This window comes from Carassius carassius, chromosome 42, assembly GCF_963082965.1.
Source record: "Carassius carassius chromosome 42, fCarCar2.1, whole genome shotgun sequence".
Classification (NCBI taxonomy): domain Eukaryota; kingdom Metazoa; phylum Chordata; class Actinopteri; order Cypriniformes; family Cyprinidae; genus Carassius; species Carassius carassius.
The window spans coordinates 17,726,578-17,743,819 of record NC_081796.1 but is presented as its reverse complement, the minus strand read 5'-3'; the positions used below and the strand labels follow the sequence as shown (position 1 = coordinate 17,743,819).

The window sequence follows — 17,242 nt, the reverse complement described above, 5'->3', positions numbered from 1 at the left end:
TATCAAAATAATTGTCTCTGCAAGTATTCTCGTAAACACAGTCGGATATGTTTTAAGTGAACGTCTCTCTCAGTTTTTAGACGACGTGACAGGGGGCGTGTTTCAAGATACGAGTAGACCAAACTAAACAGGGAGGGAGGGCAAAACACTCATCCAAACAAATGCTTCATTAAATTGGTGGTATTGCCAGCTTTGGTTGCAATACTCTTATCGCATATGTTGCACTTTTGCTGACTCGGCATCCACTTTTATAAAGTGTAGCCACACTTTAGACCTCTGGCATTGTAAAACTGAAACTGGCTTTTCTCAAACGGTTTTGAGAAAAAACAACTACACTTGTGTTGTGCGGCTGCGAGTATCTTCAGAAATTCTCCCCGTCACGTCACGTGGTGATGGACAGCCAATCACGGCGAATTTAGGTCCTTACATGTACGTATGCTACAAGCTCACACAGACACAGCCGCTTGGCGAAAAATAAAAAATAACCCCGCCCGCTTGGCTTTTGGACCTTAGACTTATTGACAGTGTTATTGACTGATACATGGGAAAAGAGCGCCTCACCAGAGAAGTTTTTTAAATCAGTCAACCTGGTGTTTGCAGGACTGTACTTTGGGGATGTGTGATTTGTTTCTGTGTGATACCGCATGCAGTGCTGCTTGGCACTTTGATGTTGGGGTTTCAGCATGGCTGCTTTACATGTTTGGAGGTATTATCCTCCGTTAAACTAATCCAACTGCTCTGTTTTAAGGAGTTGAATGAGAGCGCTGTGGATTTCTTGGGCAGGCTTGAGTGAGGATGGGGGAAAGTCAGATGTGTAAGAGCTGTGTAAGTGTCTTACACTAGGTGAGGAGCTATATTTGGAGTCGCTGTTGTGATGCTGTAGCTGCAGCCCCTTTAGACGTACTGCTTCAAATGAGAGAATGATTCCCAGGAGGCTAAAATATATAACATGCACAAAAACGTGCATACAGTATGCATACAAAAGAGAGAGAACACGCCACATTTGTATATTAGCATGAGTTACAGGGATATATTGGCCTGGCTGATTGTTAGTCATTTAGTTATCAATGCTGGCCAATTAATTCTTGTTAATTCAACATTCTTAGCCAACATTTGGTTAACTAAAGCTGCATTGGATTTCTCAAGTCTGATCAGGGTTTTTCAGGTCAATGGGAACATAAATGAGAGCAGCAGGCTATTATGGACTCGAATAATGCACCAATTTTCTTATCTCTCCAGACCAGCTTGATGGATCTGTCTGATAGTGGAGCCATACATTATTGTGTAGAACGAGGAGAGCAGACAACATCCTCCTCCTGAGAAACCTGAGATGTTTTTACTTGAGCTGATTTTAAAGGCACAGTGTTTTGTATGCGGTGGGAATATATATATATATATATATATATATATTCACTGTATGTTTCAGGAGCAGCTAATCACTGATTGAGACTGATAGTCCAAACATGAGCTTGCTGAAAGCTGAGGTCATTGAGGGTTTATAGCATCTTGACAAACTATGAATTGTTGATAGAATCACGCAGTCGGGTCACTGCTGTTTATATGTGTAATCTGACGGGAATGGAAATTCTCGACATATTCGACAGATAAATCAATTTTCGAGAGATTGTAAGGGACATACATGGTATTATTATTTTTAAAATTATCAATAATTATAGTATTGTATTACATAAAATGTATCATCTAATGTAATATATAAAATACACTAATTTAAATTGCTCCTAATCCTGTAATAAAATAAAAAATTAAATAGTAAAAAATTAAACCAAAATTGGTGAACGATAAATGATAAATTAAATGATTGATAACTCTGATAAATGTAATCAAATTCGACAGAAACATTGTTGTAAATTATTTCATATATTGTAATAGAAAATAATTTAGTTAAATAATTTAACCCTGCAATAAAATAAAAATAAAATATTATTTTAAACAAACACACAAATATTTAAAATATTTTAATATTATCCATCCATCTACCTATTATGCCAGTGTTTAAACATTTATGTAGAGGGATTTATGTATTGTAGAGTGTATAATATGTTAAACATATTTAAACATATTTAAAGTTTTTCTACTTAAAAATGTCACCTTTATTCCAGTGTTACTTGCTGTTTCTTCATAAATGTTTGTGGGATTTACTATTTACTATCAATTTCCCCCTAAGTATATAAGTGTAATTTCAGTTGATGGCATGTTCTAATGTTGAGAGGCTCTTAACTAGTCTCTGATTAGTCACATGCCACTTACAGCTCGGGTGATTCGTTCAAATCTTCATGGACGTTAAAAGTATTCCAAAAATGACGTGTTTTAGTTAAAAAGTTAAAAAGTTGGCTCAAGTTGGTTGTTTTGTTGATGAATTTGTATATATTCTGTATGTTTTTAATTGTGATAGTACATTTTGTAAATGTGGATTTATTTTTTTTTATTGTAACTTTTGTATTTATGATGCAATGCCAGTGTACCTGTCAACAGAAGTTTATGCGGAACATCAAGGACCACAGAAGAAACCAGTTTTTAACTTTATTGTTTCATCCTTGATGAATTGTGTGTATTTCACTACTTTTTTTTGTCAAATAAATCAAATCAAATTAAAAAACAAATCAGCAAAGATGACGCATTTTTAAGGGGATTCTGTGCCTGTTAGTGTACATTGATTCATTGAAGACTGAAGACCATAACCACGAACTTATTTAACAATTTATCTATTGATTTTTGCACATTTTTGTTTGTATAGTTGTTAATAAAAATGTTGAAGTTTGGATAAAAATGCCAACAGTGTTTTTATGTTTTGAGGACTGTTCATGATCGATTGTCCTCATGCCCAAACCTAGTTCTCCCTGCACTTCAGCTGTTTGCTGACACCCCCACACAAACATTTAAACACTTCATTTTTCTCAAGTTTCTCTCTTCTTGCACATTCCTCTCCTTGGGTTTTCTCTTGTCATTTTAATCCCCATCTCTCATGCTGTCTTTCGCTTGCTCGTTCTTTCCTCTATTTCACTCCTCCCCTTCTAATAAATTATGTATGCCATTTCTGCCAGGCTGAGGGCTGCATCGCTGCCTTGCTGAAATTGCTCTCTCTTGCTCTGGCACTCTTCACACAGGACCGAGTCTGCTCTCTCAGAGCTCACTGCAGCTCAGCTCGAACCCAGAGGGCTCCCTCCAGTACTCCGCCAGCTACCATAGTAACCAGACCCTGGCCCTGAGTGACTGTATTTCCGTACTTCAATCTCAGAAGCCTCATCCCCCTCCACGCTCCAGCGGGCAGCCTGGAGGAGCCGTGCACAGCTACAACAAGGTGAGTGCTGCTTCTTCCCTCTTTTTCTCCGTAAATCATTATATATCCATCTTTAGATTTTGTATTTTCAGTCTCTCATGATCAGAGACTTTGTGGTGGTGGCGAGGGGGGTGGGGGACTAGTATGAACCTGGGCTCCAGCTGGGATCATATTTCAAGCTGCTGCCTAAAAAGTGATTTTGAGACCTGATTAAAGCAATTAGCTGCAAGACCAAATCATTTGTTAGCAGTCGCCAGCGGTACTGCATTGCATCGAGCGGCGAGCGTGTGCGCGAAAAACTTTGTCATTATCCAGAGTGTTAAATTGTGCCCTGTTGATGAGACCATAATTACACCAAACCCTGCAGGGTGGTTTCTCCCAACTTTCATTTCTTTAAAATTAGTCTCTTGCACCTGCTACGAGCTACAAATGTTCTGGTAAAAAGGTACGGTTTCTGTTCAGACTACAAATATTTAATTTCCTCCATGTTCGCCAAGGAACTGACTATTTAATGCATGCAAATGGCAGAAGAAGAGCTTGAGCGGTCGGTCATGATAAAGCTGACACTGGCAGATCCTCTCTCGCTCGCTCACCCTCCCTTTTGCTCTCTTCTCTCTCTCATCATTTGACAGTTTTAATGAACACATAGGCCCTCTGTCTTCTAATGAAAAGATACCCAGCGTCCTCGCCCTTCCGGACTTGTTTCTGAGAGAGTCGAGGGGGGCCTCACTGCAAAGATTCTTTGAAAACATTCTCATTTTAAATGAATGCAGTTTCTCATTTTACTAGCTTCCAAGTGTGCTTGGTTTATATTGAAAGCAGGAACTGCATGGTGTTTCTTTCTCTCCTGTGTTTGTGCGGACTGTCGGCTTGATTCTGTGGAAGGTAATCTAAAGAGGGCTTGTCTGCTCTAGGATGGGTTTATATAACGCAACGCATCAGTTAGGTGCTTTTATGTAGATATTTTTAACACCACTTGTTCCCTAAATAATTCATCCACATCTGGAACCAGTAACAGTCTCTTCAAGTAGGTGTTCCTCTGCTCTCTATGCCGGGAAGTGGTTCCCCCTCTGAGCGAGAGAGAGAGAGAGAGATGGAGAGATAAAGCATTTGGTAGAGGAATGATAGTATAATTACATTAGACCTTGGTATAACATGATATTGAGCTATTAAATACCTTTTTTCAAATCTTCAACATCCTATCTTGAGAATGTTGTTTTTTTTCTTCTTCAGAGGATTCTTCCATCTCTTCCGTTTCATTCATTAAAGTCTTATCAGGAGAAACAGAACAATGGTGAAAATAAAGATTAAAGTTACAACCGAAAGGCTTTTTGTAGACCTTTTTACATTCTTCAATCTATTCTCTAGTTCCTTATAGTAAACCATCTCCAAACAGGGCTTCAGGATATCTAGAATCAATATATGCTGAACTAAAGACAAGAATGAGCCGATTAAGACTTTTGTTTTGTACAAACGCTGTCCCATGTGAAGCTTGAGCTTACAACCATTAGATTATGTCTACATGTCAGCAGGACAACAGAGACATGTATTTATTTATTGTTTATCATTTTTTATTTCATTTTTTACTTTTTTAATTTTATTTTACAGTGTAAAAAAGTCAGTAAGCAGTAATGGGAGAGAGTTTATGATTGTGATTGTTGTTTATTTAATTTATCTTTCAAATTGATGTATAGGCATTATTACCTTTATTAGTTGTGCTAAAATTTTGACATTCAAATCCCTACCTGGCAAAATCATAATCACCCAAGATTTTAAGGTGAATTCAGGTAAATGACAGTACTTTGTCCCTTTCATCTCAATGACAAAAGTGGTCCAATTTTTCTGAATTCGGCCTATAGCCAACTCAACAACTTGTGAAAACTTCTTCTTGATAAGGGGATTGTTCAAGGGGACTGAATAATATTTTTGTTTATGAACACAGCATATAGACAAACAGAGCCAGCTTTAGCTTTAAATGTCATACACTTTTCCAGCACAATCATTCTCTCCGTCTTCAAGACCTTTGCCTCATATTTATTCAACTTTCTAGACTCTTTGAATATTATTACCTTATATCAATGCAATGAAAGGGGAAAACGCTCAGCTAAGCCCCAACAAACACACACACATACATACACTGGAAAATGCACTGACTGCCAGTTGAAAATAACATAATTTATTCTGAATAAGAATAATCAGGTTTCATGCTTTCTGTAAATGAGAAACAGTGGAACCAATGTTTCATTGTAATCACCCACAATCGTTATGGTGATTATGAGGAATCTAAAGGAAGAAATGTTTATTCACATGCTTGGCACTGTGCCAGTCTTAATTTGCCTTGGTTTATCTGCGCACGCCTGCCCTTCTGAATTACGGCCGATGCAACATCCATTGACATAAGGGGTGGTGATCCCGTGAGGAAATGTGACATAAGGTCGTGCATGTGTATGCAATAACTTCCGTTTACATGCGTTTAGAATACATGCTTCATCCATTACTTTCAAGGAAATTATTATGATTTTCAAGGCATTCTGAGAGGAATTTATGCCCTTGCCTCATATTATCATCTGAATATCAAGTAAACCACCTTAAAGGGATAGTTCACCCATGTCATGCCAAACCTGTGACTGACTTTCTTCTGTCAATCACAAAAGATATTTAGAAGAAAGTTTTTTGTCCATTTTTATTATACCATGAAGGTTTACCCCAAAAACACTTTCCCAGAAGTTCATAAAGACTATCAAATATGGCAACACAAACCTCAAATGTCATGATGGTTAGTCATATGACATGCAAGAAGCAATGCGGTTTTTATTTATTAATTTTTAAGCTAACCAATTCTGAATTTAATTGGTCATAATACAGTGTAAACAGTAATATTTTGAAATATTATTTCAATTTAAAATAGCTGTTCGCTATTTTAATTCATTCAAAAATTTTATCTATTCCTGTGATGTCAAAGCTGAATTTTCAGCATCATTACTCCAGTCTTTAGTGTCACATCATTCTTCAGAAATCGTTCTAATATGATAATTTGCTGCTCAAGAAACATTTCTTATTATTATCAATGAACTGCTGAATATTTTTGTTCAAACCATGATACAGTTTTTTAAAGAATTCTTCAATAAATAGAAAACTTTAAAGGACAGCAAAAAAATTATATATATATATACATATACATATATATATATATATATATATATATACACACAATCTTACTACCCTAAAAACTATGTTGAAATATCTTATAGGCTTGGAATGACATGAGGGTGACATGACAGATCTTTTATGTGCTCTCTCTCTTGTTTTTCCTTATTTAGGATCTGTATTGGTTACAAATATCAGTTATCTTTCTCTCCTCCCAGGTGACATCTAACCGCGCGGCCCAGCTTGCAGCGGGCGACTCTTGTCAGAGCCATGGCAGTGCCCTGCTGTCCGATCCCCAGCACCCCTCTGCAGCGTCCGGCCCGGGCCTGTACTACTCCAGCTCTACTCTGCCTGCCCAGCGTGTCAGCTCTCCCCTGAACTCAATGCAGTCCACGGTGGCCAGCGGATCCCCGACTAAACTGCAGAGGCTGGGCTCGTCCTCCGACACACCCGGCTACGCCACCACCCAGCGCCTGCCCTCCTCGTCCTCCTCAGCCTCCCCCAAGCCCTCTCCAGGCAGGCTTGCGAAATCCTATAGCAGTAGCTCACCGATCAATGCGGTGGGGATCGGAGGAACGCCCGGTACTCACGCTTCAGGCTCCCCTCACCGGTTGGCATCTCCGCCCAGTAACGCGTCGCCTATCTATCAGCAGCTGCAGACCGCAGGAGTATCGACTTATGCTACGCTTTCACCCACCAAAAGGCTGGTGCACTCATCTGAGCAGTACAAGATATCCCATGATCTCTACGCCACTGCAACTCTACAGAGACCTGGCAGCATTGCTGGTGAGTAACAACTCTTGACTCATCTTTTACTCGCCAAAGTGGTTTTAACAAACATTTGTGTGGGTGTTTCTGTGGGGACATAATTTGAAGCATGAAATACTTTCAGGCACCCAAGAAAACAACACAAGTCCATTACTCATTGTAATCTGGGAATGTATCTTCTTTAAAATATTCAACTGTAATCTCATTCCAAACAGCAGTTGGAAACAATACAAGTACAATACAATACAAGTACATCAGTGTGCAAACTAATAACTTGTGCTAGTCGATGACTAGTTGGCAGTCTGTTTGAAACATGTATAATTGATTTTGATCAGCTTTGAAGTGAAGGAGCATTGGCACTGACAGCAATTTGAAGCGACCAGAAGCCATTCATTTTCAGTGAGAGCGTCATTGAGGCAATATGATCACATCACAAATTGAGTTTAACTTTTTAAAAGTGTGGTGAGACAATTCAGCAAGTGTTCTGTATTTGAAATAAAATAGAAGTATTAGATGGAAAAACAGAAATAAGTAAAAACTATAAATAGAAATAATAATAATAATAAATTAAAGCTAAATATAGATGTAAAAAGAAAACAAAATGAAAAATCACTTTAAATATAAAATAAAATAAAAATTGCTCATTTAAAATAGTTATAAATACTATAATAGTATATAAATAATATTAAAATACTAACCCTGGTAGGTGGTGACAAATTATTGTATTTATGATAGGAATTGTTGAAGTGAATCTTCTAATGAATCAGTGAATCATTCATATTCATTCATCTTATTTGTTCAACAACATTGATGCATTCAGGAAAGAATCAAGTGGATGTCTATTCAAAATCTCAGATTCATTAACAAAGGAAATATACCTACTTTTAATCAGAGAAGTACACAAAGTTATATATATATATATATATATATATATATATATATATATATATATATATATATATATATATATATATACACTTTTGCATTCTTAGCTCGATTGCTTCTAACATACTAACAAACATCAAAGTCCGAACATCAGTGGCTTCTCTGTGATCAGAATTAGATAAATACCCACGGGACTCAAGTAAATAAACACAGCAGACAGACAAATCTGATACTCATATTAGTTTTCACGTAGAAAGCACCTAGGGAACCACATTTGTTTCCCGTGCATGCTTTCTTTGCTGATCCCTACATTCAGCCCCTTAAGTCTAGAGACTTCAGCTCTTCCTTTGAAGGAGCATAGCACTTTGATATGAAGACTCGTTCTCGCTCCACAGTTAGACATCAAAGAGGTGCTGTAACAATTCATTTTGTCATATATCATACTTGGCTGATATTGTAATTAGTGTTGCTAATTTTGCATTTAACATGTTACTTTTTATGTAATTATTGTACACTCTAAAAAATAAAACATTGGGTCAACAAAAAAAAGTATGTTAACGTTTTCCACTAGAATCTTTATGTTAAGACTACTGGCAGAATTACATTAATTCAAAGCGATGTTTTGAGTATGGTGAATTACCTTTTAGGCCACAATAAAACACATTTCTAAGTAACATGAACTTAATAATTTTCAATATGAATGCAAGTAATTAAGTTGATCCAACATAAGGTTTTAAGTAATGTGAAGAAGTTTTTAGGCCACAGTAAAATGCATTTCTAAGTAACATGAACTCAATAATTTCCAACATGAATGCAAGTAATTAAGTTGAGCCAACATAATGTTTTAAGTAAGGTGAAGAAGTTTTTTGGCCACAATAAAACACATTTCTAATTAACATGAACTTAATAATTAAGTTGAGCCCTGTCCTATAATAAAGACATTTTCCTGTGTTTTCCAGGAGGGAAAACAGAAAGATGACAAACACATTCTGAAAGGTTGATAGATTTATTTTATATTTATTTATTTAGCACTAAATCCTTAAAAGTGCAAACAGCAGCATTTGTAGGCTACATTCTCCTAAGACACAAAACATGTCTTTAATAATTGCACTGTCCATGGAGCGGACCTGAGTCACATTTGACTGCTGGTTATACAGGTCCTTCTCAAAAAATTAACATATTGTGATAAAGTTCATTATTTTCCATAATGTAATGATAAAAATTAAACTTTCATATATTTTAGATTTATTGCACATTGCAACTGAAATATTTCAGGTCTTTTATTGTTTTAACACTGATGATTTTGGCATACAGCTCATGAAAACCCAAAATTCCTATCTCAAAAAATTAGCATATCATGAAAAGGTTCTCTAAACGAGCTATTAACCTAATCATCTGAATCAACTAATTAACTCTAAACACCTGCAAAAGATTCCTGAGACTTTTAAAAACTCCCAGCCTGGTTCATTACTCAAAACCGCAATCATGGGTAAGACTGCTGACCAGAAGGCCATCATTGACACCCTCAAGCAAGAGGGTAAGACACAGAAAGAAATTTCTGAACGAACAGGCTGTTCCCAGAGAGCTGTATCAAGGCACCTAAGTGGGAAGTCTGTGGGAAGGAAAAAGTGTGGCAAAAAATGCTGCACAACGAGAAGAGGTGTCCGGACCCAGGAAGATTGTGGAGAAGGACCGATTCCAGACCTTGGGGGACCTGCGGAAGCAGAGTAGAAACATCCAGAGCCACCGTGCACAGGCGTGTGCAGGAAATGGGCTACAGGTGCCACATTCCCCAGGTCAAGACACTTTTGAACCAGAAACAGCGGCAGAAGCGCCTGACCTGGGCTACAGAGAAGCAGCACTGGACTTTGGACAAATTTTGCATGTCATTCTGAAATCAAGGTGCCAGGGTCTGGAGGAAGACTGGGGAGAAGGAAATGCCAAAATGCCTGAAGTCCAGTGTCAAGTACCCACAGTCAGTGATGGTCTGGGGTGCCATGTCAGCTGCTGGTGTTGGTCCCCTGTGTTTTATCAAAGGCAGGGTCAATGCAGCTAGCTATCAGGAGATTTTGGAGCACTTCATGCTTCCATCTGCTGAAAAGCTTTATGGAGATGAAGATTTCATTTTTCAGCACGACCTGGCACCTGCTCACAGTGCCAAAACCACTGGTAAATGGTTTACTGACCATGGTATTACTGTGCTCAATTGGCCTGCCAACTCTCCTGACCTGAACTCAATAGAGAATCTGTGGGATATTGTGAAGAGAAAGTTGAGAGACACAAGACCCAACACTCTGGATGAGCTTAAGGCCGCTATCGAAGCATCCTGGGCCTCCATAACACCTCAGCAGTGCCACAGGCTGATTGCCTCCATGCCACGCCGCATTGAAGCAGTCATTTCTGCAAAAGGATTCCTGACCAAGTATTGAGTGCATAACTGAACATAATTATTTGAAGGTTGACTTTTTTTGAATTAAAAACACTTTTCTTTTATTGGACGGATGAAATATGCAAATTTTTTGAGACAGGCATTTTGGGTTTTCATGAGCTGTATGCCAAAATCATCAGTATTAAAACAATAAAAGACCTGAAATATTTCAGTTGGTGTGCAATGAATCTAAAATATATGAAAGTTTAATTTTTATCATTACATTATGGAAAATAATGAACTTTATCACAATATGCTAATTTTTTGAGAAGGACCTGTATATGCTATTTATAATTTTGTATGTGACGAATAAAAATCTTGAATCTTGTACCCAGAAGTTTTATGAGGAGGAACAGTGTTATAAAATTAAGTAAAACCCTGTGCATGAACCACCATCCTTATGTACACATGAAAATGATTTAAAAAAAATTACAGGTGGCTTTACATTCCAGGCAATAATTTCAACATCAAATGAGCAAAGCTTCTTTCAATAAACTTTGGCAGTACTTACATTATCATCTCTTCTCTCATCAATATCAGACTGCTCATACTCCTGACTAACTTAAGGAAAAATATCCAGCAAAAAAAGGCATCGATGATGGCAATCTTCATCACTTGCATTGCAAAGTCTCCGTCGAGCTCCTCCACATCCTTGAAGAAATTAAATGATGTTAGGAAGTATAAAATACATGGCTCAAGCATAAGTGCATAAGGGAATGAAGGGTGACCATTTACTTCAAAGCCTAGCCCACAGGAGGCTGGTGCACGGGATTGAAACGGCCATATCTCCACATGGTAAGGCTACAGAGACATGCAGTGCAAACAAAAGTAAAAATTAAAAGTATACTCAATTACTTACATGGTTCTGTTTGAAAAGGTCCTCTTCAAGATAGACTATGAGGCAGCGAATGGCAATTTCTCTCCGCCTTTCAACTGCGTTGTCCTGATTCAAGTGTAACCCAAATCACGATTTGAAAAAAAAAAAAAAAAAAAAAAAAAGAGTGTTAGTTAGAGACCTAAGTAGGGAGATAAAGTAAGTAAAATGATTCAAGGAGGTGTGTGTGTGAACACAACTGATTTATTTACGGTGGATCTGAATTACAAAAGTTAAGTGTTAATGTTTCTGTCTCACCCTGTATCTCTTCACGGCTTTCTTTAGTACTGGATCATGGCAGAAAACCACACCTACACACACACACACACACACACACGACAGTATTTTAAATTTCATTCAATTTCAGTATTTCTTCAATTCAGTAACTAAATAAGTTTCACCTGTGTCATTGTCACTAATTGTAGATGGACTCTGACCGCTCCTCACCTCAGGGGAAGGAGAAGGTGATGTCTGGTTTGTCCTGAGAGGCTGACCAAGTCTCAACTTGAAACCTTGGTGCACGACACCAGGATACCAGAAGATGAAAGCGAGTTTTTTGTCCTTGCAAGGCACACGGCAAAGAGACTGAAGACCTGAGTAGAGAGATAAAGAGAGAGATATTACTGTCCAACGTAAAGCAAGCATTTTCTTAGAAATTAACCTGTGTACTTATCAATTCAAATCAGACATTCAGTTTAATTGTATGGTCACTACAACTACACTACACTTTCTTCCGATCTATCATCGTGTCAATTCTCAGTTGATTTTGATAGTAATATCAACTTTGATTAATATGCACGAGGAAGGGAAAGCAAGACAGAAGACTGCGAGAGCGTGCTCGCGGCCGGAGGAGGGTCTCTCTCTCTCTCTCTCTCTCTCTCTCTCTCTCTCTCTCAGTAACATGCGCGGACGCCTGTCACAACTAGCAGTCAGTAATTTACATCACTCACCGATCAAATAAGGCTTTCCACTTATCACTCCACGTAGGTTCTGTTCATAGACAGTAGGTTCTGTTACTGAAGAATCCAACACGAGACAACAATATGGGGTAGCCAAACTGTTGCATGATTGGCTGTTAGCGTGTCACTCCCTACGTTGCTAGGTTACCAGAGAGCGAGTGCCTTTGTTCATGCAACCAAACTTGCTTCGCAAGTTCTGGTTTCTTCCGACGAAGAAAACAAAAATATATAGAACGTTTTATCGAACGCATTTTTATTCATATTGATTACATGTCTATCTTACATTTTATTCATAAACCTTAAAAAGACACTCTTTTGTAGTAAAATACGAGCAGAAGATTAAAAAAATGGAATTCCAAAAAATTTAAATGGTAAAAAACTAAATTTGGAAAAATAAATAAAACGAAATTTAGGAAAAAATAAAACGGAATTCATAGGGCCTTACACAACTCCGACTGGTTTTGAGCAAGCAAAGTATTTGAATAAATAGTGTAGCTACTCAATCAGTGACAGGCTACAGCTATAACTAGCTAACTTTACCTCGGCACACAGACTATAACGTTACTATCAACACTGCTCAACTTTTAGAGTAAGGACTTACAGTTCTCTTACGAGAGCTCTCTCGTACTGCGTCTTAGCTAAGACGCTACGGGAAAAGTCTCTTTTCACGAAATACTGAAGCAAAAAATTATCCTTAATTTTGTATTTTTGTAAAGCGCATTTGCAGCAGTACACAGCCATAGGCGAGACGGCTCGCTCGCTCATTGGCTTGTTCTGCGGCAACTGCACAGCCTATCGAGCGCAGGCTGATGCAACATCAGACCAATAAGGGCGCTTCGCGCCCTTCTTGCCACTTCCCGCCGAAACGGGTGTGGCCCAACCTATAAAAGGAGCTCGAAAAGGCTGACTCACCTGATTTTTCATCTCTTCAGCGAAGCTCACGCATCGCTGGATCACGAGGAAGCAAGCGCCGTCTGGAAGAGCATATCAGCAGGACGAGCCATCCTGAAGCCGCTGGCACCGCCGCCTTCCACTGCCGTTCCTGCTGCGCTATCCGGCGCCCATATCCTTTATAATCCTTGTTCTGTGATATTCTGTGTGTGTGTTCGCCCTGCGACGCACATTCACAAAAGAGCTGCGTCTTTTTAAAGATGCCTTCGTGCGGCTCGTGCAGAACCCCGCTCAGCGAAGGAGATCGTCATGTCATCTGCGTCTCCTGTCTGGGTGAAGACCATGCAGTGCTCGCGCTCGCTGATGGCGGATGTCCTCATTGCGAGTTGATGCCTATGGTGACTCTGAGGACTCGCCTGGCATCCTTCTCGAAGCCTGCATCATCCGCTGCGCCGCAGCGCCATAAGAAGCGCCGCTCGCAGCGCCTACCAGAACCGCCTCCAGCTCGGCCGAGCTCGCCGGTTCCCTCCGCTTCGCCGGTCTCCCCTGCATCGCTTCCCGATGCTCAGCGTCCGCTGCTTGCCGACGCGTCATCGGAGGAAGTGGATCTCAGGCCCGCGTCGGAGGAAGAAGACACGTGCTCTCTGCTTGCTTCGGGCAGTGAGGGTTGGGCGAGCTCCGTGGATCTCGCGCCCGCTGCTCAGAGGCCCAGCAGACGGGGGGATATCGATAAGGAGCTGATGCGTGTACTCTCGTTGGCCGCGGCGAGCCTCGGCCTCGAGTGGTCTGCACCAGCGCCCCCTTCACGTTCCCGGCTGGATGGTAGCTATCTTCCGGATGAGCGCTCTTCCTCAAGCTCAAAACACGCCCCTTTTCTTCCTGAGCTTCACGAAGAAGTGGCGAAGGCTTGGGACGCTCCATTCTCGGCGAGAATCCGCTCATCTGTTTCGTCAGCATTCTCCACACTGGACAGTGCTAAGAACAGAGGCTACCTGTCACTTCCGCCGGTGGAACAGGCTATAGCAGCGCACCTTTGCCCGCCCTCTGCTGGACGGCGGACTAAGGCGGCGTTGCCATCCAAAGCCTGCCGCATGACGTCATCGCTGCTCGCACGGATATTCTCTGCTGCTGGGCAGGCTGCGTCTGCTTTACACACCATGGCAACGCTACAGATTTTCCAGGGCGATCTTCTCCGCAAGCTGGATGAGATGGGACCTGAAGCGATCTGTCTCGCGGATCTAAGGAGTGCTTCGGATCTCTCCCTCCGCGCTACTAAGTCCGCTGCACAGGCCATGGGACGGGTTATGGCTTCCGCTACGGTGGCTGAGAGGCATTTGTGGCTGACGCTTTCTGACATCAAGGAGTCTGAGCGCGCTGCGTTTCTTGACGCTCCGCTAACTCCTGCCGGCCTCTTTGGATCTTCCGTCAACGAGTTTGTGGGGAGATTCGCCGAGGACCAGAAAGCTTCACAGGCGTTCAAGCACTTCTTGCCGAAGCGCTCCAGTTCTGCAGCTAGCCGCTCTAGACCGGCCCCACAGAGCTCTCAGTCACGCCCACCGCCTCCTGCTGCGCCATCACGACAGTGTCAGCAACGCAGCTCGGGACCCCGTTCTCGCTCTTCGAGCCGTCGCCCCGCGACGCGGTGAAGCCAGAAGCCCCGAAAGCATCCTAGCACTGCTGGGAAAGCGCCGGTGTTCGAGTTCCGCTGCGGCCGAGCTCTCACCCAAGCGCGCCGCTGTTGCAGTTCCAAGAGTTGCGACTGCCTCAGTGTCTTCTGCAATGCGCAAGCCTGCACGAGTGCCCGCTTGCCTGCACACAAAAGCCGTTATCACGGCTACCCAGATGTTTCACAAAAACAGTGTTTTTTCTGGTGTTCCGGCCACGGCCGATGGTGCTATAAATGTTGTGACGATGCCCACTCCTCAGTGCCCATCTCCACATGTAAGCACAGCCCTACACACAGGGCCTGCGCTCATAATGTCGACTCAAGTCGGTCGCGCACACTACATAGTAAACGTGCCAACCCCTCAGTGCCCACAATTACTATGTCACACGCGTCATGTGGTTTCTGTAAAAACGAAACCCGTGCACGCTCGTCCGGCCACGGCCGATGGTGCTTTAAATGCAGTGACGATGCCCACTACCCAGTGCCCATCCCCGCATGTAAGCACAGCCCTGCACACAGGGCTGGCGCACATAAGATCGACACAGATCGGTCGAGCGCGCCGCATAGTAAACGTGCACACTTCCCAGTGCCCACATACACTATGTCACTTACGGCGCGGGGCTTCTGTAAAAACGAGGCCCGTGCACGTACATTCTGCACAGGCAGACGGCGAGTTGGAAGTGGTAAAAGTGCACACATGCAGCCCACGGTTACTCGCAGATATATTGAGTCCCACGGGACCCGCTCAGCCTCCCTCCAGTCGGTTAAGCGCCGGAACGGGGTCGAGGATGAGCGATCTGCCCGCTGTGATCAGCGCGCTCCCCGCCTCAGATGCGCATCACACTCGAGCGCCGCCGTTGCCCAGTCAACAGAGCGCGTGTCACATCCAGCCCTTAGCCATTCATGCAGATGCATGGTCAGCACTTCCAGGGGTTTCGGATTGGGTGCTAGGCATTATAAAGAGAGGTTACTCGCTACAGTTTTCTCGACGCCCACCGCGCTTCTCAGTGCGCGTCGAAACTACGGTCAAAACAGAAGTAGCACACATACTTCGGGCCGAAATATCAAAACTGTTGAGCAAAGGGGCTGTAGAGCCTGTGTCTCAAGCTCAAAGCGAGGGGGGGCTGTACAGCAGATACTTTCTGGTGCCCAAGAGAGACGGGGGTCTCAGGCCCATACTGGATCTAAGACAGCTGAACAAGGCATTGATGAAACGCAGTTTCAAAATGCTCACGACCAGGAAGCTCCTCGCGCAGATTCGCGGAGGGGACTGGTTCATGTCAATAGATCTGAAGGACGCGTATTTTCAAATACAGATAGCATCAAACCACAGGCGGTTTTTGAGATTCGCCTTCGAGGGCCAGGCATACCAGTTTGCAGTCCTGCCATTCGGCTTGTCCGTAGCTCCTCGTACGTTTACGTACGTTCTCCTCTCAGACTCAGAGGCATACGAGTGCTGAATTATTTGGACGACTGGCTGGTTCTGGCCCAATCACGAGCAGAGCTCGTGGACCACAGGGCCGTTTTACTCGATCACCTCGAGAAGCTCGGCCTCAGTGTCAATTGGGCGAAGAGTTCGCTGAACCCCAGTCAGACGATCCTGTTTCTGGGTATAGTTCTGAACTCGTGTTCCATGACGGCGCGACTGTCACCACAGCGCACGATGGGCATTCAGCGCGCAGCGAGTTCTTTCCGCTGCGGCGCGACTGTGTCGTTCAAACACTGTCAAAAGATGCTGGGTCTCATGGCCTCAGCATCTCCGGTTCTGCGGCTGGGCCTGCTCCGCATGCGCCCCCTGCAGTTCTGGCTGAAGGCTCGGGTGCCGCGCAGAGCGTGGGCGTCTGGCCGGCTGCATTTCAAGGTCGATCAGAGCTGTGTTGCGGCTCTAGCACCTTGGACAGCGAACGGCTGGTACCGATCAGGTGTAAGCCTGGGGACTTCCCCGAGTGTGAAAATGGTGTCGACAGACGCCTCCACTTCGGGATGGGGAGCGCTGCTCGAAGGCAGACCGTCCTTTGGCCTATGGTCAGAACGGGAAAAGCTCCATCATATCAACTGCCTGGAAATGCTGGCAGGGGAGAACGCGCTGACGCGCTTTTGTCCCCATATCAAGGATCACCACGTCGTAGTCCGCTCGGACAACATGTCCGTGGTGTCCTACATAAATCGCCAGTGCGGTCTCGGGTCCCGAAACCTGTACAGGCTGACGGAACGCCTCCTGATTTGGGCTCAACGCAACGTGCGCTCGCTGAGAGCAGTGCATGTGCCTGGACTGCAGAATCTGGGTCCAGACAGGCTGTCCAGAGGCAATGTCCCTACGGGCGAA

General features: G+C 42.7%; 1 protein-coding gene across 4 annotated transcripts in view; it reads left to right on the top strand.

The window, feature by feature from the left end:
- Window positions 1–17,242, top strand: part of LOC132123991 (catenin delta-2-like) — a 316,895-nt gene that overhangs the window by 165,902 nt on the left and 133,751 nt on the right. For all 4 annotated transcript variants that reach the window (XM_059534705.1, XM_059534706.1, XM_059534704.1 and 1 more), the window contains 2 exons: window positions 3,126–3,319; window positions 6,664–7,231. In XM_059534705.1, coding sequence (XP_059390688.1) covers window positions 3,126–3,319; window positions 6,664–7,231 — 762 coding nt within the window. The remainder of the gene's footprint in view (window positions 1–3,125; window positions 3,320–6,663; window positions 7,232–17,242) is intronic.